This window comes from Barbus barbus, assembly GCF_936440315.1.
Source record: "Barbus barbus genome assembly, chromosome: 44".
Lineage (NCBI taxonomy): Eukaryota > Metazoa > Chordata > Actinopteri > Cypriniformes > Cyprinidae > Barbus > Barbus barbus.
The window spans coordinates 2,914,221-2,940,626 of NC_136722.1; the positions used below are offsets into that span (position 1 = coordinate 2,914,221).

The 26,406-nt window shown below is 36.0% G+C and overlaps 2 protein-coding genes across 3 annotated transcripts; both read left to right on the forward strand.

The window, feature by feature from the left end:
* The first annotated feature begins 2,068 nt into the window (after positions 1 to 2,068).
* LOC306863048 (glycogenin-1-like) lies at positions 2,069 to 16,293 on the forward strand. 2 transcript variants are annotated; one of them, XM_079406209.1, is made up of 7 exons: positions 2,069 to 2,208; positions 3,175 to 3,313; positions 3,402 to 3,576; positions 4,344 to 4,506; positions 14,465 to 14,591; positions 14,957 to 15,167; positions 15,417 to 16,293. In XM_079406209.1, the coding sequence occupies exons 1-7, from the start codon at positions 2,202 to 2,204 to the stop codon at positions 15,552 to 15,554; spliced, it is 960 nt and encodes a 319-aa protein (XP_079262335.1). In that variant the 5' UTR covers positions 2,069 to 2,201; the 3' UTR covers positions 15,555 to 16,293. The 2 variants fall into 2 exon arrangements, with proteins under 2 accessions (XP_079262335.1, XP_079262336.1); XM_079406210.1 differs by having other exon boundaries at positions 2,099 to 2,208; positions 3,178 to 3,313; positions 15,417 to 16,288.
* Positions 16,294 to 17,170: 877 nt separating this feature from the next.
* On the forward strand, positions 17,171 to 25,424 carry LOC306863291 (D-beta-hydroxybutyrate dehydrogenase, mitochondrial-like). Its single transcript, XM_079406544.1, has 5 exons — positions 17,171 to 17,411; positions 19,030 to 19,140; positions 19,585 to 19,720; positions 24,074 to 24,226; positions 24,815 to 25,424. Exons 1-5 carry the CDS (start codon positions 17,199 to 17,201, stop codon positions 25,279 to 25,281), a joined length of 1,080 nt encoding a protein of 359 aa, XP_079262670.1. The 5' UTR covers positions 17,171 to 17,198; the 3' UTR covers positions 25,282 to 25,424.
* Positions 25,425 to 26,406: the final 982 nt, after the last annotated feature.

Below are 26,406 nucleotides of genomic sequence, written 5' to 3' on the forward strand. Positions count from 1 at the left end.
ATATGGTTTGTCAAACGGGTTAAAAAAATAACTGATCTTTCAAGAATTCAGTTTACAAAAAAAATAAAAAATAAATGCAGCTCAAAAATACGAAAAAAGCTACAACTGTTTGTCATTTTTTTTTAAATACAGGTGTTATATGGGTCTGCATACAAGTACCACAACATAAACAAGCAGGTGTGCAAATATATATATATATTATCTTTATTTTTTATTGCTCTTTTCTGTTTATTTAATTTGATGCTACTATGATAATAACAAAATTATAATCAAAGTTATATAAATAGGTTTCATATTTGAGGTCATGTGATAAATGTTACTTTTCTAATAGCTGAAGTCAAAAATCTAAACCTCTATACTTTTCAAAAATCAGGATGATATTCTATATTTATAACTTTATCCACTTATTTTTAAATATGCAGTTAGCAGTATTGAAATCAAGTACATTTAGACCCCTTTCTTCAATTGGATTGCATAGAATGGTCTTTTATAAATTGTGTTGTCTGTTGATCTTTGTTTAGATGATCTATATTGGTATAAAGATGATGAACCACTACTCCACTAACCACTAGAAAGAAAGAAAGAAAGAAAGAATGAAAGACACCTTTAAAGAAACAACAGTAGCCTTTATAAATAGCTATTTCAACTGGCTTTGTTGCATTTATAATACCTAACCAAAACTTTATTATTTGTTTGCATCATTATTATTTGACTGTAAGCTATTATATATTGGTGTTGGTGCCCATTGGTGTAGTTTTGCTGGTATATTTCTTAATATATATTATATACAACTGCTGAGATACAACTATTTGCAAATCTGGAATCTGAGGGAGCAAAAAAATCTAAATATTGAGAAAATCACCTTTAAAGTTGTTCAAATGAAGTTCTTATCAATGCATTTTACTAATCATAAATGAAGTTTTGATATATTTACAGTATGGAACATGATCTTAATATCCTGATGATTTTTGGCATAAAAAAAAATCAATAATTTTGACCCATACTATGTATTTTTGGCTATTGCTACAAATATACCCCAGCGGCTTAAGACTGGTTTTGTGCTCCAGGGTCACACATATATATATATTCTTAATATTTACCTTTAAAGAAACTTTTTTTATTAACAATATCAGAAAGATACACATAAACAGAACAAGAACATGTAGGGGATTTCAAGAAACTGTGTAAATGTATAAAAAACAAGAAAAGGTATAAATGCTGTACTGCACCTATATACAGTATTACTTACGTAAGGGATAATGTACAGTCAGCATATATGTATACATATCTGAACTGGCATAGGGGAATATAAATATAATTCTACATATTTATAATAATTCATATCTAGAATTATTTAATATATTAATTCTTTATTAATCAAAATGAGAGCACAACTAAACTCTGACCAGTAGGTGGCATGAGACACCAATCAGTTTGTATCTATCATTCTATTCTATTCTATTCTATTCTATTCTAGAGATGTCTCAATGTCTGCCTCATTATCAGGTTAAACTGTTGTACATGTGCTCTGCCTATTCAGTTAGTATAGTTGACAAACAGTCCTAATAATTTTAACTAAGTTAACTTAGTTTAAGAACAAGTCTGAAAAACTAGCAGTTAACCAAGTGGTGATAATCAGTCTTACTTTTCAGATTCAAATTAGACCAATATACCATTTATGTAACTGAATTTAAAAAGGCTGACCAGTCTTGAAGAACAAAAAAATGGATGACTAACTTTTAAGATTAGTCTAAGTAGTTTATGCAACTGGCCACAGGACTTTTCGTTAACAATTTGTTAACATGCATTACGTGCCATCAAAATATAGAATGTATTTAATATGGAATATACACATGTAAAAATATACACAAATATACAATATATTTATGTAACAATATCAAAAAAATGTAAGTATACACCTTTCTATTTTACAGTCATATAAATTACAACCTAAAATCTTCCCAAGTGCAGGCACATAGCCTATAGGAAGCCACGCCCCAAAGATCACGAACCAATCAGGGCCGTGTCCGCAGGGCCTGTTTGGCCACGTGACTGGCAGCAGTGTGTATATATATATATATATATATGGAGAAGGTCCGCGCTGGTATAAATGAACTCAGGACGTGATACAGAGTCTCTTTTATTGAAGTGACACTGTTCTGGGAGTCCGAGCTACAAAGTAGCTTTGACAAATAACGAGCATGGCAGGTATGTGACAATGCACTTTTCAATTAAATCTAACAAAGCTGTTGAAGTTAAGGGGTGATGATAATCTCATACTGCAAAAAACAATCGATAGGATTTTATTCATGCATATGTAACTAAAGGCTTTAAGAGACATCCACTGCATTGCTCATATTCATATTTCTGTAGCACTATGGATTATGTAATGCTGATTTATACTGGCATGATTACTCAAGAGTTAAAGATGATTCATAATCCCAATATTTTCGACTGAAAAGCATTAACGATGAATCGGCTGAAGTTGTTCACAAAATCGGTCTGAATGCTTCTCGAGTCAACAGTTAATTGAATCGAGAACCATGTGTTTTGAATTTAGTCGATGACTCATTATATGTTTGGTTTTAATAAATAACATATCATTAAAACAAGCAAAAACGTTTCAGCTGAGAGATCATTTAAGTATTGTTTAATGCAAATTATATTCGTCTTCTAAATTACTGCTTTATGAATTAGGCTATGGCTACAAACTCGTGCATTTGCTACAAAAACGCCTTTTTTTAAGAAAAACATAACAATATGGCTTAATTGGAGTATTTTAGAGAATATGGCACCAGGAACACGTCGTTAAGAATCACTGAATCAGTTTTTGAACAGATTCTTCGAAACGTATTGTTCAAAAGAACCGATTCTTTGAATCGAATGCTTTTTAAACCATATTCAAAGGAAAACATACATCTATGATAATCAATTACACAGGCAGAACTTATAATTGTTCATCTGTTCAATAGTTCATTCAGCTTTGTAAGTTTCACCACTTTTTTCATTATTATGAGGGGAAATGTGTAGGCATTGACTTCCATTAATGCTTAAACATGTCTTGTTTTTGGGGGGGATACATTCATTTTGTTGCCATATCTGTTATGCCTTGAGCAATCAAATTTGATAGACCTTATCTGTCAGTCAGTGCTATGTCAATCTTCATTTCTTTAGCAGAACAGGCATTTGTCACTTTGGCCACAAACGATAGCTATGCAAGAGGAGCTATGGTGCTTGGAAAATCCCTTAAGAACCACAAGACTTCAAAAAAGCTGGTGGTGCTCATTGGGCCACATGTATCTGGTCAGTCAAGGTACAACATGCTTCATTCAGCCAGTATTGTACTGCAAACACTCTGACTTTCGTGGAAAACAAAATGAGATGTTTGTGAATGTCTTTAGGGCGGTGCTTCATAAGATCTTCGATGAAGTCAGGCTAGTGGATGTGTTGGACAGTGGGGACACAGCGCACTTGGCCATGATGAAGAGACCTGATCTGGGTGTCACTTTCACCAAGCTGCACTGCTGGACTCTCACACACTACTCCAAGTGTGTGTTTATGGATGCAGACACACTGGTGAGTTCACATCATGACTTCGAACCAGCTGGTTAGCAGAGGGTTCAAGTTGTGCCTTGTCAAAACATGCATGAAATATTTATATTGTGGTTTATGTCATTTGAATTACATTGTGCACCATTAACTCGGTGTGTGAATGTATGCCTCTGCGTTACATTTAACTTGTTTAACTTGCAAAACGTAGTGAAGGCATCTGTGCATGCCTTTTATTCAAAATGCAATTAAGAGACATTTATCTGATCAAAAATAGTAAAAACAGTAATATTGTGAAATATATGACTACAATTTAAAATAAAATGTCTATATTAATATGTAAATTAATGTAATTTATTCTTGTGAATGGTGTGATGGCAAAGTGGAATTATTATACATTTAAAAAAAAAAATGTGTTGCTTAATATTTTTTGTGGAAACAGTGATACATTTTATTTGTAGGATTTTTGAGAAGTTAAAAGACGCATTTATTTTTAATAATAAATCTTTTGTAACATTAGAACTGTTTTTACTGTCACTTTTAAGGAATACAGCATTCTTGCTGAATAATTAATTTAAGAAAACTTTGACATTAGTGTATTTCTTAGTAAAATAGATAGTCAATGCATTTATGGGACCTTGAGGTGAAGTTTTTGGACTTTTTTTTCTTACATGCACTTATGTATATAATATGACCCGAAATATTTATTTATAAAATAATCAAAATATATTAAAAAATAAATATAATTGGGTCAGTCTTATGTGGGAAGTTTGACACTTTTCTGTTGGCTGTAGGTGGTCTCAAACATAGATGAGCTGTTTGACAGAGAGGAGCTGTCTGCGGCTCCAGACCCCGGCTGGCCTGATTGTTTTAACTCTGGTGTGTTCGTGTTTCACCCGTCGAACGAAACCTACGGCAAACTTCTGCAGTATTGCACAGAGTATGGCAGCTTTGATGGTATGTAAAACACCACTATCATTCGGTTTTAGATGTTTCAGAGCTCTGAATTTCAGTTGGGGCAAATGGCTGTTAGGGCATTGACAGTTTTACTGTGTTTGAAGCATTTTAAAGGAATGTTCCAGGTCTGTATTTTCTCTAAAGGTCGTTCACACCAAGAACGATAAGCTATGACTATGATGATAGCTATATTAGCATCCTCACCAATGAACAATATCATTTTGTTTATTATGAGTATGCACAACTTTTGTCATCTACCACTTTAAAAGCTCAATCTTTGGGAGGATTGATTCTGATTGGCTGTCACTGTTTTTGTTCATCATATGGACAAACATGTTCTGAAATTGATTCAAATTATATCATTCCTCTGTGCCATTACTGTTATAGCTGTGGTATGGACTATTCTCATAGAATTAGAATGATTATTAAAACTTCATAGTTTTAGTTATCATTATAGTTATTGTCCTTGGTGTAAACTGGCCTAAAGTGATTTTTGCAAGCTGAGAGACAAGTATATTTATTTAATAACTTACTTAATGTTATATATTAAAAAGGAGAAATTCTGCAGAATCTTTCCCTCTGCTTATTTCCTCACAACAAAAACAAAACAGCGATACTAGGAGCTATATATTTTCAAAATGGAAAAAAAGGCACTGCAGAAGTATTTTATGTGACATATGTATTATATTCTGAATCAGTTGTGGGTCAATAAAAACAAATACTTACTAAAAATGTAAAAAAAAAAAAAAATTAATTAAATAAATAGCAAATAAATAAAAATAGTCAAAACAATTTTTATCAGAAATATATAAATCAATGTATAATGACAACTGGATTAAAATAAACAATAGATGAATAAATAAATAATAAAAAATAGATTCAAATAAATAAATACATTTATTAAAATAAATGCAAATTTGATTCAAATAAAATCAATACAAAATACATAAAAACAAATAATACATAGTACAGTACTGTAGTGGACTGTTAACATAAAATAAATAAATAGTGTTTTATAAATTAGTCTGTGGCTAATGAAATGGAGTACTGGCTGACAAAAGGTTATTATTGTGGAAAATAGGCGAATGCTATGCCATTTTGTAGCTAGTAGTGAACCTCTTTCAACATCCCTCCTTGTGGAGAGGAGATGGGTTACAATGGGACCAAACCAAGATTTACACTGCCTAAGAGGAACTCCAGAAAAAACAAGATGCTTCAATTTATACGGATAAACAATAGATTCCTCAACTGCTCTCAAGACACAGAAGCGTCAAACATCAAACTAAACTACATGAGGTCTTTCTTTCCCTAATTTTAGACTGTATGCTCAAGCCTTTTCCCTCCGCCTTTAGTAATCTACATCGTTGTAAGGTAGTCAGTTTAATACGAGGACGTTTCCCATCCCATATATACCGTGAAACGCATGCATCTAGTTTGTTCCAGTAGCCAACCGGTGGAGTGAGAGGAATCATGGAAGAAAATAAATTAATACGTGGGAGAACATTCATTTTAAAAGAAGTAGGAAGACGAGACCAATTTTCCAAATCTGAGGATACTTTGGCTAGAATACCATTATAGTTTTTTGAGACGATTTCCTGCAGGGAAGGAAAAACATCTATCCCCAAGTACTTAAAGTGTTGAACCAATGGAATAGAAAGGGACATTTTTAGAATTGAGGGGAAGTAAACATTTCTTACTCCAATTAATTTTAAACTCAGAGAGAGATCCAAAATGGTCAAATAAATTTAAAACATGAGTAATAGAGTGTGACGGTTTCTCCAAAAACAATAAGATATCTTCAGCAAACAAAGAAATATGATGATGAGTATTCCATATATTTATAGGAGAAATAGTTTCAGATTGTTGGACCGCTTGAGCTAAGGGCTCCAAGGATAGGGCAAATAACAGAGGAGAAAGTGGGCAACCCTGATGAGTACCTCGATGTATAAAGAGTGGGTTAGAGCGAACAGCACCTGTGAGAACAGTGGCTGCTGGATTGGCGTACAGAACTTTATCATATTTATGAAACTCGATCCCAGACCCAGATGCTGTAGAACCGCCCATAAATAAGTTCCATTCTAGCTGGTCAAAAGCTTTCATCGCATCTAGAGATAATACTGCGCAAGGGGAGGACAAACTATTATTTGAATTAATAATATGATAGAATCTGCGTAAGTTATCCGAAGCTGGGGTTACACATTGACGAAATTTGTCAGAACACAAATCTTGAGAGTGTGATTCCTTTGGTCCAGATCTATCTAGGATATGCAACATTACAGAATTCATATCTGCACCCAATACAATTTCAAAATCTGAAAACTTCAAGAGATAGCTTGACAAAACAGAGAAAAAAGTAGGGTCAGGAGTACAAGGGGCATAAACTGAGAGAAATACAATATTCCTATTCTCCACTATTGTTTTTATGTGTTATTCTACCATCTGTATCACAACCTTTATCTAAAATAGTAATATTTAAAGTCCTCCGGACCAATATTAGGACACCCTTTGTTTTAGTATCCAAACATGAGTGAGATACCACTTCATAAAACTTATTATTACACCTGCGTATATCCTCCTCTTTCAAATGGGATTCTTGAACTAACACTTTTATCAATCTTTCTTCTTCGCAAAAAATCCAGTAAACCTGTACGTTTGTGAGGGCCATTTAGGCCATTAATATTACAACTCAGAATATTAAGGTCAGTCTAGGTATCAAACAGAATTACTGCATAATAAGACAAAATACAAGTTTGAAAATAAAACCAGTTGAGTCTACCATTAAACCACCCCCCACCCTTCCCGTTACCATTAAAAAAAACATAAACACATTCCCATGAACTATGGCAGATCAAACCAAGAACAAACCTTGATCTGCCAGCACCCCTTAATATGGTCCGTGGTGTCAACAAAACCTGCACATTACTGTAGCACCAACATTTGGCCCCATAGTCACATATTGACTAGGTAGAATTTTTATAATAAAAAAAAAAAAAGAGGAGAGAGATAAAGAATACAATTAAACAAATAAAATATCATAATCAGTAAGCAATACTGTATGCACAATGAACTATGAATTAAGAAGTGAACATTAAAGTGAACAGTGAAAGACACAGTCACCAAACCATTTAGAGCATCTCTTCTCCGATTAGACACCAAATGTCCAGCTGAAGTTCACTGAGAGTTGGTGGATGAATGGGATCTGAGAAAATCTCTTGATTCTTGTGGGGAGTGTGGCATTTTAGGTTCACCTTGATTGAGAATGACCTTCACCGTTGCAGGATAAAGGAGAAAATTCTGGATGCCAGCGTCTCTCATCTCCTTCCTAATTGGCGCAAATGCACTTCTTTTTGCGGTGACCGGAGAAAAATCTGGAAAGAAAGACAGCGTTGCTCCGTCGGAAGTTTTCACCGGGGCATGAAGTCTGGCAGGCCGCAGAATGAGCTCCCTGTCCGTGTACCGCAGCAGTTTAAAAACGAATACCCGTGGTTTAGCGCGATCTGAGGAGAGCCTTGTGTACACACGATGCGCTCGCTCCACTTCAAACTCTTTGCCCGCCAGAGATGGGAGCCACGTCGGTAGCGATCTTTTCAAAAGCCCATAGGGTCGCAGATTGCTGCGCCTATTGCGATCCTGCAAGTCCACAACCTGTTGCTCGAGCACGGCTACTCGTCTATCGTGATCTGTGACAACTTTCTTTTGTTCTCTCATCTCCCCTGTAAGAAGATCCAGTTTAGAGCATAGCGACTGAACAACTGACATGTGAGAAGCGAATTTGTTTCCGCATCGCTGTCAACTCGATTCTTAGAATGTCCTCAAAGTGTGTAACAGTGTTCGCCATCTTGTCCACCATATCGCTTGTGGCCAGTGGCTTGGATTTCTTCTTAATCGGAGAAGCTGACGGAGACAACTCCTGCTGTTTACCACTGCATGCCATCAGGTAAAGCACAACCAATGAATAAAACTTAAAACAAAATGAAAAAAATCTGCAAAAATAGGCCAAACGTACGGAGCTCTACTCGAGTGCGACTCTCCGTACTCGTTTTCTTTCTTAGATAGTCACTATCTATTTACAGCAATCTTCTAATCCTAGTCTTGTCTAGATGGTAATCTTAGTTTATACAGCTTTTAAAACTTCCTATATTTATCTCTCTGGTGATCCGGATGCTTATCAAGTACCTTGTTTGCAATCAAGGCTAATCGTGGCTAAATAACCCAACAGATTTATTTTAGCTAATGTTTCTGAATGGATGCATCTTCCTGCATCAGCCCTTATCATTCCACCTCTCCATTCCATCTGAAACATCTCTGCATTTCCCCACACGTCCAGCACTTTGACGTGTGCTCATCTTACGCACACTGTCAGCATAATTAAGTCGCCCTTCCCTGTTTGCGTCACAAAATTACTTCAAGCGAAAATGCCCAACAGAGCCTCTCGAGTATTGCCCAACACAGCTGGTTCATAAGCCCAGCGAGAGGAATTTGGCACGGGCGCCGTTAGCAAACAAAAGCCCTTTCAAGGCAACCCTGTTTTTCCTTTTCTTTAGGAGCCAAGCGCCATTTTTCTACAGCCACCTCTTGGCGTTGTTGCTCATTATGCAACTTTTATGGGTTTTAGTAATTTTGTAATATGGCTATCAGCAAAAGTGCATGTTTCTTTTTCCCTATGCTTTTTGTTTTTGGGCTTGTTTTCAGCTCGACGACACAGTGAACCCATTCTTATGAGTCTGGCTGTGAGTTTGAGCATGACGGTAGAGGAACCAATTAGATCGCTGCATTGTGAGGGTGGGTTCTGCTTACATTATGGAGATTGGCACCTTTTCAAAAGCCTGTTTATTATGCTTTTGTTAGTCCACAGAATCCAGTGGCTCTTTTGGTCTGTCATAATTGCAGGCTGCATAAATGCTACACAATCTTGTCCGCCTGAGTTTTTGGTCTATTTTTGTCTTTGTAGTTTTGAAGTGACCAGTGACTGTCCTCTGACACATCAGAGCTCTAATGGTGTGGTAATTTGTAATGATTGCTTTATTTTTAGCTGAGCTAGATTGTTTGTGGTCATAACAGGGAAACTCTTCTTGACTGTTGCCATGATGTCTTGTGGTATTCTCTGCTTAATGAAGTTTTGAGTTTGGGAGAGAAGGACATGAGAAACTAAAAATTTTCAGAGGATAACCTGACTAGTGCTTTTCTGTGCAAATCATGCCACCATGATGCTGGGGTCTTCTGCCAGGCTGGCATATGAGGTTGCTAAGGTATTCTGTGTGATTTCTAAGGCATTGTTAGGGTGTTCCGGGTGGTTGCTATGGCATTCGTAGGATGTTCTGGTTGGTTATACAGCAAGTGTCCTTCTGCGTGGTTGCTAGGGTGTTCTGTGTGGTTGCTATAGCATTGTTAGGGTGCTCTGGGTGGTTGCTATGGCCTTGTTAGGGTGTTCTGGGTAGTAATGCATTATGTGTGTTGCTATGTGGTTTATATGGTGATCTGTGTGGTTGCTATGGCATTGTTAGGTGTTCTGGCAGGTTACACAGTAAGTATTTTGCTGCGTGGTTGCTAGGATGTTCTGTGTGTTTGCTATAGTGTTGTTAGGGAGTGGTTCTCATGGTCTTGTTAGGGTGTTCTGGGTAGTTATACTGTAAGAATGTTGCTATGTGGTTGTTATGGTGTTCTGTGTGGTTGCTATGGCATTGTTAGGGTGTTCTGCATGACTATACTGTAGGTGTTTTGCTGCATGTTTGGTAGGCTGTTCTAAGTGGTTGCTATTGCGTTATTGGGATGTTCTGGGTGATTATACAGTAAGAGTGTTGCTATGTGGTTGGTAGGTTATTCTGGGTGGTTGCTATGGCATTATTAGGGTGTGCTGGGTGGTTGCTATGGCAATGTTAGGATGTGCTGGTTGGTTACTAAGGCATTGTTAGGGTGTTCTGTGTGGTTGCTATGACATTGGTAGAGTGTGTTGGGTGGTTGCTATGGCGTTGTTATAGTGTTCTGCATGACTATACAGTAAGTGTCTTGCTGCATGCTCGCTATGGCGTTGTTAGGATGTTCTGGGTGATTATACATTAAGTGTGCTGCTATGTGGTTGGTAGGGTATTCTGGGTGGTTGCTATAACATTGTTAGGGTGTTCTGTGTGATTTCTATGGCAATGTTAGGGTGTTCTGGGTAGTTATACAGCATGTGTGTTGCTATGTGGTTATGGTGTTCTGTGAGGTTGCTATGGCATTGTTAGTGTGTTCTGCATGACTACACAGTAAGTGTTTTGCTGCATGTTTGCTATGGCGTTGTTAGGATGTTCTGCGTGATTGTACAGTAAGTGTGTTGCCATGTGGTTGGTAGGGTATTCTGGGTGGTAGCTATGGCATTGTTAAGGTGTTCTGTTCTGTGTGGTTGCTATGCAATGTTAGGGTGTGCTTGGTGGTTATAAGTGTGTTACTGCATGGTTGGTAGGGTGTTCGGGGTCCTTGGAAGTGTGTTCTGAATGGTTCTACGCTAGTTGCTAAGATACTATAGTTGTATTGGTGTTGCTATGTGGTTGCTAAGGTGTTGCTAGGGTATTGTGGATGGTTGTAAGGTGGTTGCTATGGTTTGTAAGCAAGCTGTAAGAGTACTGATAGATAATTGCTTGTGTGTAGCTAGGTGATTGTTAGAGTATTGTAGATACTTGTAACGGCAATGCTCAGTGGTTTCTAGGGTGTCCTGGATCATTTCTAAGTGATTGCAAGAATGTCTTGGATAGTTGCTTAGATTGTCTAGGTAGTTGAAATAGCATGGCAAGGGTGTTTCTAATTATTAGGTGATTGCTAGGATGTTATGGATGAGTTGTTAGGTGGTTACTGTGGTGTTCTAGATAGCTGTATGGCGGTTGCTAAGTGGTTGCTCCAGGTGCTTGCTAGGGCATTGTTAATTGATTGCTAGAGTGTTCTCTTTGGTTGCAAGATGGTTGTTCTTAGGGTGTTCTAAATAGTAAAAAGGACATTACTTTGGTGTTCTAGGTGATTGCTACACTGTAAAAAAATTCAAGGTGCTTCAACTTATTATTATTATTTAGTAACTAGTTCCACAGAAATTTTACGTTCAGTCAATTTCTGACTTCAAAGTGTTATCTGAATTGTTAGTTCTCCTCTGGCCAGATGAAACTAGCATGGCGTGGTTTAATTCTAGGCTGCAACACAGGTGAGACTGAGCAGGGGACTCGTCTGGTTCTCGTGGTCTTGTCCCGATGGCCAACAAGGTCTTCGGAGGGGATCTGTCCAGTGTTGCCAACTTTTGTTGCTAAATTTAGCAACTTTTCAGACTACCCTAGCAACTTTTTCTTCAAGTTTAGCTATTTTTTATATTTATTTGGCAACTTTTAGCAACTTTTGATAAGTGACTCAAACAATAAAAAGGCATGCATTTTCCATCTAAATTACACAAAAAGAGGAAATTAAAGATGACTAGCAGTACATACATCACATGATTTAAGTTGCAATTGTTAAATTTAATAATCATAATAATAATTGAATAATTGAATCATTGTTCATTTATGTCCGCGCGATGCCTGAACTTCGGATATACAACTCCTAAAACACTTTCTAAATGTCCACTCAAAAAAAAAAATCGAATATGTTGCATGATTTTTCGTTACATTTAGTCTAAAAAATTTAATTTATTTAGTGAGACTTAACTGACGCATGAACTTGACAAGGTGGTTGCGCTGTTTCTCCCGCGAAGTCACTCTCAGGCGCGTGCACGTGCAGAAGGATCCCAGTGTTGGCTGGATTCGTTTTTATTAGTTCAGTCAACATTTAGCATTCTGAATGTTAATGAATTTGAATATAACCATTCATTTAATGTTTTTAAAATACATTTGTGCAAACTTAATATAATATGTCTTCTCAACTAAGCCCAAGCAATAAAATTAGTTCAACTTAAATATTTTTGCCCTTCCAACATTTTGTTAATTGTATTTTTTACAGTGTAGGGTGTTCCAGATAGTCGTAAGGGCATTGTAGGTTGTTACTATGGCGTTCTGGAGGGTTATAATACAATTTCTAGATGGTTGATAGGGTGTTCTGGGTGATTAGATGTAATTTGTACTGTTAAGTCATGCTTACATTGACAAATGACATAGCAAAGAACCAGGGCCCTCATTTATCAATAGTGCGTACACACAAATGTGTGCGTAATGAGCGTGTAAGTCAGCACAGTTTCACACAAAGTGTGTGATTTACCAATGGAATGTGTGTAAATATAAGGACAAAATATAGAACCTTTTCTACGCTCTGTTGATAAATGAGACCTCAGTTGTTTTGGATTTTAAACTTTATAGTTTAAACAAAGAACAGTGAGTGTGTTTAGGAAGGATCTCAGTAACAAGCCGTTTCAAGAGTGTTGCACATCAGACTAACAAACCAGCCAAATCGCTTCCAGGTTTGTTGGTCGTTCAGACAACTGGCATCCAAAGACAAAGCATCAGCGTGTTCTCTCATACCTGCAGAGCATGTGAATCTCTGAAACGGTGAATCAAACAAGCATATTTCCATTTCCTGGTTTATTACGGTCCTGATGACCTAAGGCTATCATGCGGACTTGTTCTCATCCTCTGCCAATGTAAACCAACCAGAGACTATATGTGCATTCCTGCACAGTTCAGATCATCCCCTCAAAATGAACACTCCAAGGCCGCAGTAATGTTTGTAGAGCCACTTGCACAAGGAAAGCCCGGGGGAGGATTCTGAACCCTGTTTCTGGGCTCCTGAAGGCACGCCCAAATGAAATAGCGCTGGATTGGTTTAGCTGCTAAACCAGCATGCTTTGCTAACAGTGCTCCAGCATGTTGGTTAATCTGCTATAGGCACGTAGTATTATTAGGTGACTTTGCAAATGTCTTCTTTGGCTAGCAGCGAGGATGCTGTATATGGTTTGTGCAGACTATATTCATTTCCTTACAGCGTGCACTTGGACTGTCCTGGGGCAAATATTCATGTGTTTTAGTGCAGAGGATGGTACTGGATTCTAAGTGCAGCCCATAGGTTTACAGACAGATATTGAAGAAATAAACTGACTAGATAACAATATCCTTTAAACTCAGCATGAATTGAAAATCTATGATGTATGCATGTGGTTTTCATAATTTTTGAAATCAAAATATCGTAACTCGATCAACAGACTTGGTGATGTACAGTATTCTGGACTTCTTCGATCAGTCCTCTCTTTTTTTCTACATTCGACCTCATGCTCGCATTTAGATCTGCTTCCGTCCAATCAACAACTGATAGATAGAATAAAGTCCCGCCCTGTGTTTTTTCACTCTGATGCAGTTCACGATAAAAAAAATCTGGCACTACTTCTGTTTCATTGTGCTTTTAACAATCATAATCCTCAGAAAAAACTGAGGCCTAATCTGCCCTCTGTAGGCAGAATCCAGTAACTACACCAGCTTTTTTGAGTTCGTTTTCATAAATCTTTAAAAAAATATTTCATTAACTCATTTCATTCTCATTCATTATTAGTCATGTATTCCTTTAATTGTCTGTTATTAGCTATTTATTCATCAGCTATTTATTTATTTTAATAATTATTAGTATTCATTCTTAGTTGTGTATTCTTTTTTTTTTTATTCAGTTATTTATGCATTTAATTGTTTGTTTGTTTATTTATTTGTTTATTTATTCATTTATTTATTTATTTTTGGAATTATTAGTATGTATTCATTCATTCATTCATTCATTTTAGCTATGTATTCTTTTAGTTGTTTGTTTATTTGTATATATTATTTATTTATTAATTCATAGTTATTTAAATATTTATTTGTTTTTATTCATTCATTCATTTTTATTTATTGATTGCTGGTAGTGCAAATATTACACAGTTCAGCTTTAATTGCTTAAACTGTGTTATTTACTTCTAAATTATATTGATAACTACAAGAGAGCTAATTCCATTTGAAATTCCATTATTTATTAATAATCTGCTCCACAGGAGGGGACCAAGGAGTTCTGAACGGCTTCTTTGGTGACTGGGCGACAGCCGACATCAACAAACACCTTCCTTTCATCTATAACATGAGCAGCATTGCTATCTACACCTACCTTCCTGCGTTTAAACAGTGAGTGTGACTGACTCCACTCACTGATCAGTGATGCTGGCATGCGCTGGCCAGTAACAGGATCTGCACACGAGTCCCATGAAGGCTGCTCATGCTGTAACATTGGGTCACAGGAGCTGAGGAAGAAGAGTGTGAGACAAAATCATCTGAGGAGACGCTCGTGCTAATTTGATAATGCTTTCAGCTGCCAGCAATAGTGTGCATGGTGTTCTCACTTCAGGTTTACACCATACTGTGCAGATTTGAACTCACAGAAAATGTCAGAGCTGATTTTAGTCAGGACTTACCATCGAAATGCATTCATATTCCATATGACGCCTGCTATTTTTCAGGAATGCATGCTGAAAATGTCTTTCTGTCCACAGATATGGTGCAAATGCAAAGGTTGTGCACTTCCTGGGCCAAATGAAGCCGTGGAGCTACATGTATAACCCCACGCAGAGGAAACTGAGAGGAGACACGCAGGCCTCGTCTCAGCCCAGCTTCCTGCTGCAGTGGTGGGCTCTGTACAGCGCCGAGGTGCTGCCCATGCTGATCCGAGAGTATGGAGACCAGCCCTTCAACTCCGGCTGTGAGGTCAGGCCTAAACATACAGTAGAAAATATCCATGTACATGAGTCTACATGCCCGGGTACCAATTGCCATACTTGCACTTCATGCTAAGCATTGTTCATTTTAATAATATATATATTATTCACACACAAAACAATCTTGCATTTACATGTTAGTATCTACAGTAGCAAAGGCCACAACAATATTGATTTTTACAGTTATTTGTGATTTACTGAGAAAAAAAAATGTCCTGTATTGTTCTCTCGTTCACAGGAGGAGAGCGAGGAGAGCGTTCAGCCGCTCATGTCCTCAGCGGAGCGCAAGCAGAGGTGGGAGCAGGGCCAGGCCGACTACATGGGAATAGACTCTTTTGACAACATTCAGAAGAAGCTTGACGTTTTCCTGAAATAAAATGTCAAACACACCCAAATCTGAAAGGGTATTCAGCTATGCAAGACGGTCACACTGTGGCCCGCTAACACATCATACTCTGTCTTCTTCATTCAAGCATTTAATGCTAACTTTACCTTTGAACCTCATGCAAAATGTGAATTCTGGCAGTGCATGGCAATTTTAATAGATAAAGGCAGTTTTGGGCCAGCTTTCTCTATCACATGCTCAAAGTTTCCATGTTTGGGATGCACATTCAGTCATTTTTCTGGACTTATACTGACACCTAGAGGTGTGGATTCCTGAACGTGCAACATGCCAATGTACAAATGCTCAATTTGCAGTGATAAATATATACAATTCACTTACAAAAGTCCAGTATTGGGGTTCCTGAGTAACCCAGCTACTGTGTGAGTTTCATCTCACATGCACATGATTTCTTTAGGGATTACTTTTTACTGAGGAAACAAAAAGAAGAGCTGTGCACCATTAACTACAGCACATCATGTACATCTTCTCTCTTTCGTCACCTGTTGTTGATTGGTGCCTTATTGTTTGACTTTTTGAGTGTTGGTCTGGTTGAGTTCATCTTCACATGCTGGATGGTGTATGTTCTCTGGTTTACAGCTGTTGTCTTCTCACTGTGCAATCTATTGTCACATATCTTTCTTTTTATATCTTTTTGAATCTCTGTTTTCTTTTATTCAGTGTTACAGGAGCATTATCCCCTCTGGCTACAAAATAAAACTTTCAAAATGATTATGTGTGAAATGTTATTGTTGCATTAATGTACGTTGGAGAGGCAGGCAAATGAGCTGTAATAGACAATATTTCACTTCAGCTGTCAGGAACATCTAGGTTTGTAACTGAAGTGTTGCTAAAAGCATGAGTGTAATTTGAGAAATAGAAACATTTAGATAATATTTGTTGAAAGATTTAGTACAACAATAACATTCCAGAAAAAAACTAAATTCTGAATTTATAAATTATGTTACCCTGTGTTTGTTGGTGGAACGGCATCTTTACAGAAATTATTTTAGTTTGTATTCATGATTATTATTATTTTTTCATGCAGTTCTTAAGTCAAGCAAAATTACTTTATGGGTATTTAACAGTAAGCAATAACAAATAAATTAATAGGCTATAATGAGATTACACTCCTTTCGTTGTTTTCAATCTTATGATTTTTAAAATTTCTGTTACAGTTTTTCCCATAAAGTTGTAGGCTATTTATATTAAGGTTACATATATAATATTTATATATATGTTTTAAATGTATTTATATCGTATTATTTATATAATATTTATATAAAGTTTTCCATTGGGAAATATTAGACGGAATCTTTTTTTTCTGATTATGTTTCTTTTAATTACATTTCAAATGTCCCATTAGAAATATTCTAACCATTTTTTTTTAAGGTAGCATAATGATTTTCATTAAATTAATAGATTTAAAAAAAAATGCGTGCCTAACCTGTTTGTTTTGCAGCCTATTATTGACTTATTGGTTGATGAAAGTGGACTGTTATTCATGTTATCATAGTTTATGCTCGTGGCCCCGCCCCTCAAGTGCATTAAACGTCCTGTAATTTGCGTAGATCTGCATAATTCATGAGGTGGATCTGTAGCCCCGCCTCCGGCAGAGTTGTCAACAGTCAGTTGAAGATGGCTGCGCTGCCGATGGTGAGGGTGTCGCTGCTCATCGCGTTCTCGGTGTTTCTGACGCTCCTCCTGGGCTTCGGCTTGCCGTCTGTGCTCAACATGTTCGCGAGGCGCTGCGGTTTTCCGGAGGCGAGCGTCACCGAGAGCATAGTGCTGCTGTACGCGCTGTTCGTGCTGTATGTGGCCATGCCGCGCCTCCCCCGCGGGACACTGAAGGTACAGTAACTTACACACACCTCAACTAAACTAACGGCGTTTCATCAAACACTACCATATTATATATTTTACTGAGTCTGAAATCGGTCTTTCTCTCACATAAACACTAGATCTTTCTCTCAAACACTATACAGCACCTGAAGTTAATGCACTTTTGATTAAATGTCTAATTCAATTCTATGAAGCACAAAAAAAAGTGTATCAGTAGCACTTTATTGAATTCTGTAACTTGTACAAGTTCACTGTGCAGGACATAACGTTATGTATTATTATCATGCAACATAGTGGTACATTATGCAATGAGTGTGTGTGTGTGTGAGTGCATGCCATGAAATATATTAATAATCATGCATCTTTTCCTTATATAGAGTCCTAGTGATAAGTGATATCAATTTCTGTGCTTTTTTGCATTTATTTTTATTCATTTTATTATTATTACCATGAAAACGGAGGTACAAGGTTCCAGGATGAAATAATATGCAATGCGTCTGTAGGATAAATGGTACATTATGCAATACATGACCCTGGACCTCAAAACCAGTCTTAAGTGTCAATTTTTCAAAATTGAGATTTATGCATCACCTGAAAGCTGAATAAATAATATTTCCACTGATGTATGGTTTGTTAGGATCAGACAATATTTGGCTGAGATGCAACTATTATAAAATCTGGAATCTGAGGGTGCAAAAAAAATCTAAATATTGAGAAAATCACCTTTAAAGTTGTTCAAATGAAGTTCTTAGCAATGCATATTACTAATCATAAATGAAGTTTTAATATATTTATGGTAGGAAATTTACTAAATATCTTCATTTAACATGATCTTAATATCCTAATGATTTTTGGCATAAAAGAAAAATCAATAATTTTGACCCATACAATGTATTGTTGGCTATTGCTACAAATATACCCCAGCGACTTAAGACTGGTTTATATATGTATAATGTGTGTGCACCATGAAATATATAAATAATTATTTTCGCCTTATAAGGAGGCACAGATAATTATGCGATATGAATTTCTGTGCTCTTTTAATATATAGATGCAGTGCATTTTGTATTTCAATGCTCATGAACTTGCATCGTCATGAAAAGTGTAGACATATCAGACTTTTATAGGTTTCAAATTTATGGAAATTAATGACATACTTAAAAGTACAGGAAATGTAGTGCTTTTTTTAATTCTAGTTATTTTTTTAATCAGATAGAAATTGGTCTCAGTGCATGCAATTTCTATACAATTTTCTATTTTTGTGTTAATATTTTATATTTATTGAAATACTAACTAATAAACCTAAATGAGGTGATTGCTGAGCTATGGTTGACCAAACACTGACAGAAACTAATGCATAAATGTGATATTTTTTTTTACTTTTTCATGTGCATTATATATTATTTGTCAGTTAACCATTATCATTTAATTGAGCTTATTTAAATTAATGCTATTAATTGGTTTTGAAAGCACAGTTTGATTTCGTAACACATTTTAGGAATAGCTCAGTTGAGATGAGGCTCGTTTTCTTCTTAGCAGGCCGGTGGATTGTTGGCACATTCACTTGCAGTTGCACAGTAATGCCGTGGCTTTATGAAAGTAATATTGCATAATGTTTCCTTTGTAGGTTGAAGGGAAAGCTGTGCTCATTACCGGCTGTGACACTGGATTTGGACTGGCTTTGGCCAAGCACTTTCACAAGCTTGGCTTCTCTGTGTTTGCAGGTTGTCTATTTAAGGTAATGGTTCAACTATTCCTGCAAAGAGCAACTCAGCTGAGCTTCTGTTGGACTTATAAACATATGCTGTTGGTCTAAAGTCAAGGGAGCTATATATATATACATATATATATATATATATATATATATATATATATATATATATATATATATATATGTGTGTGTATGTGTATGCAATATGTGATGCAATATATTTCACAAGATTCAGTTGGGCTTGTGTCAAACCTTTTCATAATTCTAGAAGTATGACCAAATAATCATATCACGGTTATGTATAGATTATTATATAGTTCTCTGTGGCTGGAAATTCCATTTTAAAGTTGTACTATATTTTTTGCTAATACAGAATAAATTAATTACTCAAATTAATATCAGTCAAGTCTACAGTGTAAATGTCTGTGATGTTATGGCGGGTTACTCGGTGTGTTTTGTGTGTGGAATAAGGACGGAGAAGGTGCAAAGGAGCTGGAGAGCCTTCATTCAGAGAAGCTGAAGGTCGTGCAGCTGGACGTCTGCAGTGAGGAGCAGGTCTCTCAGGCGGTTCAGTTTGTGACCGCTAACCTGGACGACCCGGAGAAAGGTGAGGGATGTCTGGTTCAAAGGTCATTCAGGAGGACTAGACCACCATGATGGGAAATGGGGAAATTTCAGTGCAAGTTATTTGAGTTATTTATACACTAAAAATTAAAATAAATTCAAAAATATTAACAAAGTTGTAGCAAATTTGTTATGTGCCTTTGTCTTATAATTCCATAAAGCTTAATTTTCTACTTATCTTCTATATAGCTTTAACAGATTTTCATCTAAAATGTATATACATGCAAAATTAATAAAATATCGCCACCAATATAATTTATTTATTCAGTAGCATGTGAAACCACGATAATATAATTTTTGTTAGTGCTTTTAATTATTTTTTTATTTAATTGAGCTTTATTTCTTTATTTATGCAGTTTTAGTAATTTTAGATTTTATAAAGTAATTTTTTCAGATAGTAATTTTAGATCTTCAACTCATTTTCAGCTAGTTGCCAAGGCAATATTTCTAATTTTAATGTTTTCTAAAATCTATTTATATTTTATGTAATAATTTAGATATTTTATTTCAGCTTCGTTTCAGTTAATCAATGATTTTTTACAGTCCCCATCAGATTTTTAATGGAAGGTGTTCTGGTGTGGCTGAAATTAAGGTGCCATTTATTTGCAAGTGACCGTTAACTTTCTCAAATGTGTTTTTCAATTTGTTAACACCTTTTTTTTTTACTTTTATATTTTTGAATGTTTATAGAAAATTATGAAGATTTAATGCTGTCAGTAGAATAAATTGATCTAATGTTTTCCAACATCAGACCGTCTTTAAGCAGAATGACTTTGTATGATGTGTTAAAAATTGTTAAATGCATGTAAAACATCTTCACTTTGACATCTCTATTTTGTTGCATCTTTTTTTAAAAATAGACCTAATGATATTTATGACACCCGTGCAGTTGATAAATTGCTTCTTAGGAACTTTTTCCTCAGTGATTAAATTTATGGTGTTTGTTTTTTTCCATATGTGATTTTTAGCATGTAGATTTACTCGTACGGTTCCCGCAGGTGTGAACAGTGATGAACAATAATTAATCTGAAGGTCAGGAAATTGTTAAAGCTCATTTGTTTAGAGAGAATAATGACCCCGCCCCCTGCTGTCAGTCACTGTGTCACACCCCCATCACACAACAAACTAAGCCACACCCACCAGATACAGCTGCATAGATTAATGATTGATCATCACTCTTTATACCTGCTATACACCATACGAGCAGATCTATGATCACAGTTCAAACTGAAAATAATAAACAGCATGCATTTCCTTAAAAATATGGCACTCTGTAAAACCGTTGAATAGTTTACAAAACGCACTACTATTTACGGACTTCAACTCAGAACTGAAGCTGCGTGATCCTTGTGCCATCCTTGATTTAAACACTTGAATGATGAAATAAATATCTTAACTGGAGCTTCTTATAAACTAATCGCCTAAGAATCCCTTAGCAGTTGTGTGGAGTTTGGTACTGAATTTTAGAGGTTTAGTAATAAACCCTAAATTCATGAAGAATGTAATTTGTACAAATTTTGGGGGGGGTTTCAAACAGGGGTTCAGGGACCTCATGAGGCCACAGGAGGGTGATAGGGAGTCTGACAAATGAGTGGAAAAAGATGCTACAAGACAGGGATGTCAAACATAAGGTATGAATTCAATGTATTTAAGACTGTGAAAACATTAGATCACTTGGAATGATTTTATTCTACTAACAGCTGTACTTATGCATAATTGTGTAAAAAAAAAAAAAAGCAAAAAGTTCATAAGTTTAAGAGCACTATACTGTAGGTAACACAGTGGTTTCGCTGTTATCAGAGACGACCGAAAGCAGTGCAGAGGAAACATCAGCAGAGATGATGTCAAGATAAAAGTTCTTCTTCTGAAACTAATTGGCCAAACAGGAAAAACTTGCTGGCTGAATAAAAAAAATAAAAACTTTTTGGTCTCACTATACTGACTTTTTTCACGCAAATGCAATTTTAAATCTCGCAAATCAATATTTTTTTTTATTTCTCAGAATTGTGAGATATAAACTTAAAACTGATTAGTACAAAATTGATTTTAAAGTCCTGCTGCTGGTTTTTAAGACTCTGAATGGGTTAGCTCCTGTATATCTGTCTGACACAGAGATTTTTCAACGTTCCTCGGGCTAAATTGAAATCAAGAGGCGACCGAGCCTTCGCTGTTGCTGCTTCGAAACAGCTTACCGGTTTCTATTAGAACTGAATGAGTTTACAGCCAAACTTTTCTCTTTGGCTTTTAATTGTGCTGTGTCAGCTCTGTTCTGTGCAGTAATCTATGTTGTTCTGAGTGTTAATGTTGTTGATATTGTTTTTATTGTTGCTATATTAATAAAGTTGAGTTAAGCTTTAAATTGCGAATTGTAAAGTCAGAATTGCGAGATATAAAGTTGCAATTGGGAGTTATAACGTCTAATTCGGAGAGAAAAAAAGACAGATTTTTCTTTATTAGGGGTGAGAATCTTTTGGTAACTCACAATTTGATTCATTTCAATTCTTGCTGTCACGATTAAATTAAATTAATTAATGATTTTTAATCAGGGATTCACGATTTTATCAAATATTTTGTGCACACTGGACGTCAAACACACCAGTCTTTTGTTACAAAAACACACCAGCCTATAGTATGGGTAGTCCTGAAATCAGTGTTTCCTATTAACTTCCTAATGAATAAAAAAATATTTTACACTTCCCATTAGGGATGTGTCCGAATCCAAATGCTGTGTTCAGAAATTATTTGTACCATGAAACCCCTAAAGGGAATAAATACGAGATGGGAGGGAAAAAAATATATTTCAATGCATTCTCTCATAATTATATCGTTGGGTAATTATACTGTATATAAATTGTGGGCATCAGAGAGGTGTTATTAATATGTGGGGCATTGAAATCTCCTTTGAATGCGCGCTTGCTTTTTACTTTCACTTTCGAAATTCGCAATCACACGTATTCTGTTTATACTATGGAGCGGCAGTACTTACCACGTTTTACAAGAATATATGTTTGTCAGTGGTGCTCAGGATCTGCAAATCATTCGCCATCGTCCTATCAGTCATCTCCTTACTTTGTTTATGTGGTAAATTAAATTGTATGTACTGTAATGTAACAGGCATCTTCTAGAAAGTGGCTAACCATGTCCCTTTAGTGGCTCCGTAGAACGCGCTGTTAGTTTTCCGTGCCTTACACTGCTCTTGCAGTTTAGTTCTGACAACATCATGTTTTTATTATTATTATATTAATTAGAAAATCTATTTTTGAAATGTGTGAATCAGTGCAAATCACTAGAATACTGAATCGCGATTCATATAAATCAGTTTTTCCTCCCACCCCTAGTGTTTATATCTCACAATTCTGCCTTTATTTCTCAGAATTTTGCATTTCTGACTTTGTAACTCGCAATTGTGAGTTTATCACACAAATCTGAGAAAAAGTCAGAATTGCAAGAAAAAAATCTTTGTGGGATAAAAGAATTGTGATAGTCGCAGTTAACTTTTTTATTTTTTTATTCAGTGACATAATCTGGCTTCCATATTCCATTTCTTCTTGTAAGATTTCCAAGAGTAAGTTTTTTTTTATGTTTCAATATAATCCAGTATATTACTGCTGTAGGTAAATAGCTAGCAAAACAACAAAGTGCAACACTATCTGCACTACTAACCAGTTTGTAATTCTGACAGTACTGTAAATTAAAATAATACCCGTCTCGTATTATACGCTGTATATAAATTAATACCAGTTTGCAATATAAAACAGCATAACAGACTGTTTTTGTACAGCTAAAATAACTGAAAGTGAATGACGCTAGATGCCTCACAGATTCAAGCTACAAATTGCCACCCCCGTTCTTACGTTAAAGGTGCTGTATATAATTTGTTTTACTGTACAAAAGCATAAAAATAGCATATGTTTGCATATATTTAGGAAATATGCTAAGTTTACATACTTTAAGTTCACATACATTAGTTATTCTACTTTTAAATGTCAATGCACCCCAATAGTATTTGGACACACCGGGTTGCCAGTTGGCGGATAACACAGCGTATTGCAACAAAGGAAGCCAGCAAACAAACTGGGTCAGAGATCACAGATTCTACCTGATCTAAAAATCTGGCAACCCCTGTGAGGAAACAATATTTTTAATTTGGACTGCAGTACCAACTTTAGCCACTAGTTGTCAATAGTACATACTGCACCCAAAAAAAAATAAGTGGGGGGAAGCTATTAGGTTTAATAATTTAAAATGGCGAGAGCAATTTTTATTCATAACTGTGTGAATTTTATCAGTATGTCTGATCTGTGAGTTTAAGGGGGGTGGTGATTATATCTTGCAGGTCTGTGGGCTGTGGTCAACAATGCTGGTCTCTCCACATTCGGTGAGGTGGAGTTCACAACCATGGACACATACAAGCAGATTTCAGAGGTCAACCTTTGGGGCACTATCAGAGTAACCAAAGCCTTCCTGCCTCTCATCCGCAGGGCTAAAGGTAAAATAATAACCACACACTCCACAATGTCATGCAGTCCCAAGCGTGTCTTCCTGCTGTCAACCTACTTGGAGAATGTTGCAGGCCTTTTGGTTGTGATGGACTTCTGGGTGTAGAATTTGGCAGAGTTTAACTCAAAAGTTTATTTTGCAGACAGATGTTAATGTTTCTCTACAGTTTCCACTTCTGTTGGTCTTCCACCGAATTAAAGGAATGTTTGGATCTGAATGGAGCAATAGTCAAAGCAAATGGACTTTGGAGTGTATTGTCTGACAAACACTTGCGATTTCCGTGATCCAGTGTTTTCAGTGAAATTATATACTATATACACACATACATATATATATATATATATATATATATATATATATATATATATATATATTAGTGCTGTCAAATTATTAATTGTGATTAATCGCATCCAAAATAAAAGTTTATTCATTTCAGTTTGTTTCATTAAATTCCTTTGTTTCATTAAATTCCTTTTGAAACATTAGCATATTGCCCGCCCACTTGTATACAAATAGAAGAAAACAATTGTTTTAATTTGTTATAATATTTGACTTTGCTTTTGTCTTTTGGTCACAGGTCGCGTGGTGAACATCGCCAGCATGTACGGCAGAATGGGAAATGCTCTCCGGTCTCCTTACTGTGTATCCAAATACGGAGTGGAGGCTTTTTCTGACTGTCTCAGGTATGAAATGAAGGCTTGGGGCGTCAAAGTTTCCCTCGTTGAGCCTGGAAACTTTATCGTGGCCACGGGCATCCTGACACGTGACATAGTCACGACAACAGCAGAGAAGCTCTGGAAGGAGGCGCCCCCCGGTGTCCAGGAGGACTATGGGAAAGCTCACTTTGAGCAGTACATGGCTCTCATGCGCTCCTACTGCAACAGCGGCCAGCGAGAGATCGAGCCGGTTTTAGACGACGTCACAGATGCCATCACGTCCAAACGGCCGTACACACGGTACAACCCCATGGAGCCGCACTGGTGGATCCGCATGCAAATAATGACCCACCTTCCTGCGGCCATCTCAGACAGACTCTACTTCTAATGAGATGCCAATTTCCAATATATTCATCACAGGGTGAATCAATTAATTAATATTTGCCATATTGAACGCAATCAAATTACTATACAATCTTTTAAATAAAAAAAGAAAAAAAAAAAAAGAATTAGCATGCAATCTTAAATCTGAAAAAAATAAATCACAAAGCAATATTCTAGTTAAAATACAAGTAAAACTATGTGTGATACCACAGGAAATAAGACCAAGAAATTGTCCAAAATATTCCCTTGAAGGAATAGTCCACACAAAAATGAACATTTGCTGTTCATTTCCTCACCCTCAGGTCATCCAAGATGTAGATGAAAGTATTTTTCTTCAGTAGAACAGTAAAGAAGATTTTTAGCTGAAACCGTGGTCCTTGGTGATTCATAAAATGCAAGTCACCAGCTGCTGTCACTTTGAGAGACAATTAATACCCGTGGCTCCTAATAATATATTGAACAATCGATCTGTGCAAGAAACTGAACATTAGAATCATTATTACGTGTAATCCAGAGCCCAGGGCACTCTTGTCATGGTCTCGTAATCTTAGATTTTTTTAGATATTTTTTAACGTGACACTAAAACGCCGTCGTACTATTTGAATATATTTTAAAATGTATTTTTTTCTGGTGATCAAAGCTAAATTTTAAGCATCGTTACTCTTCAGTGTCACATAGTCCTTCAGAAATCATTCTAATTTCCTGCTCAAGAAACATTATTATTAATATCAATATTTAAAACAGTTGAGTAGATTTTTTCAGGATTATTTGATGAATATAAAGATCCAAAGATAAGCATTTATACACTAAACATTCAAAAGTTTGGAGTCCGTATATATATATATATATTTATTATAGAAATTAGGCCTAATAGTATTATTTAGCAAGGATGCTTTAAACGGATGATAAAGACTTTATAATAAATGAAGAATTTATAATGTTACAAAAGATTTCTATTTCAGATAAATGCTGTTCTTCTTTCTATTCGAAACCTGAAAACAATTTTACTATCAACATATACTAATGTTTTTGAGCAGCAAATAAGAATATTAGAATGCTTTCTGAAGGATCGTGTGACTGGAGTAATGATACTAAACATTCAACTTGAAATCATAGGAATAAATTAGAT

Excerpts from the sequence above, each read along its gene's own strand:
- LOC306863048 (XM_079406209.1), top strand. Across the intron at positions 14,592-14,956 it reads TACCTTCCTGCGTTTAAACA|ATATGGTGCAAATGCAAAGG; the intron begins GTGAGTGTGACT and ends TTCTGTCCACAG. Across the intron at positions 15,168-15,416 it reads CCTTCAACTCCGGCTGTGAG|GAGGAGAGCGAGGAGAGCGT; the intron begins GTCAGGCCTAAA and ends TCTCGTTCACAG.
- LOC306863291 (XM_079406544.1), top strand. The coding sequence starts at position 17,199 with ATGGCTGCGCTGCCGATGGTGAGGGTGTCGCTGCTCATCGCGTTCTCG. Across the intron at positions 17,412-19,029 it reads TCCCCCGCGGGACACTGAAG|GTTGAAGGGAAAGCTGTGCT; the intron begins GTACAGTAACTT and ends TTTCCTTTGTAG. Across the intron at positions 24,227-24,814 it reads TCTCATCCGCAGGGCTAAAG|GTCGCGTGGTGAACATCGCC; the intron begins GTAAAATAATAA and ends TTTTGGTCACAG.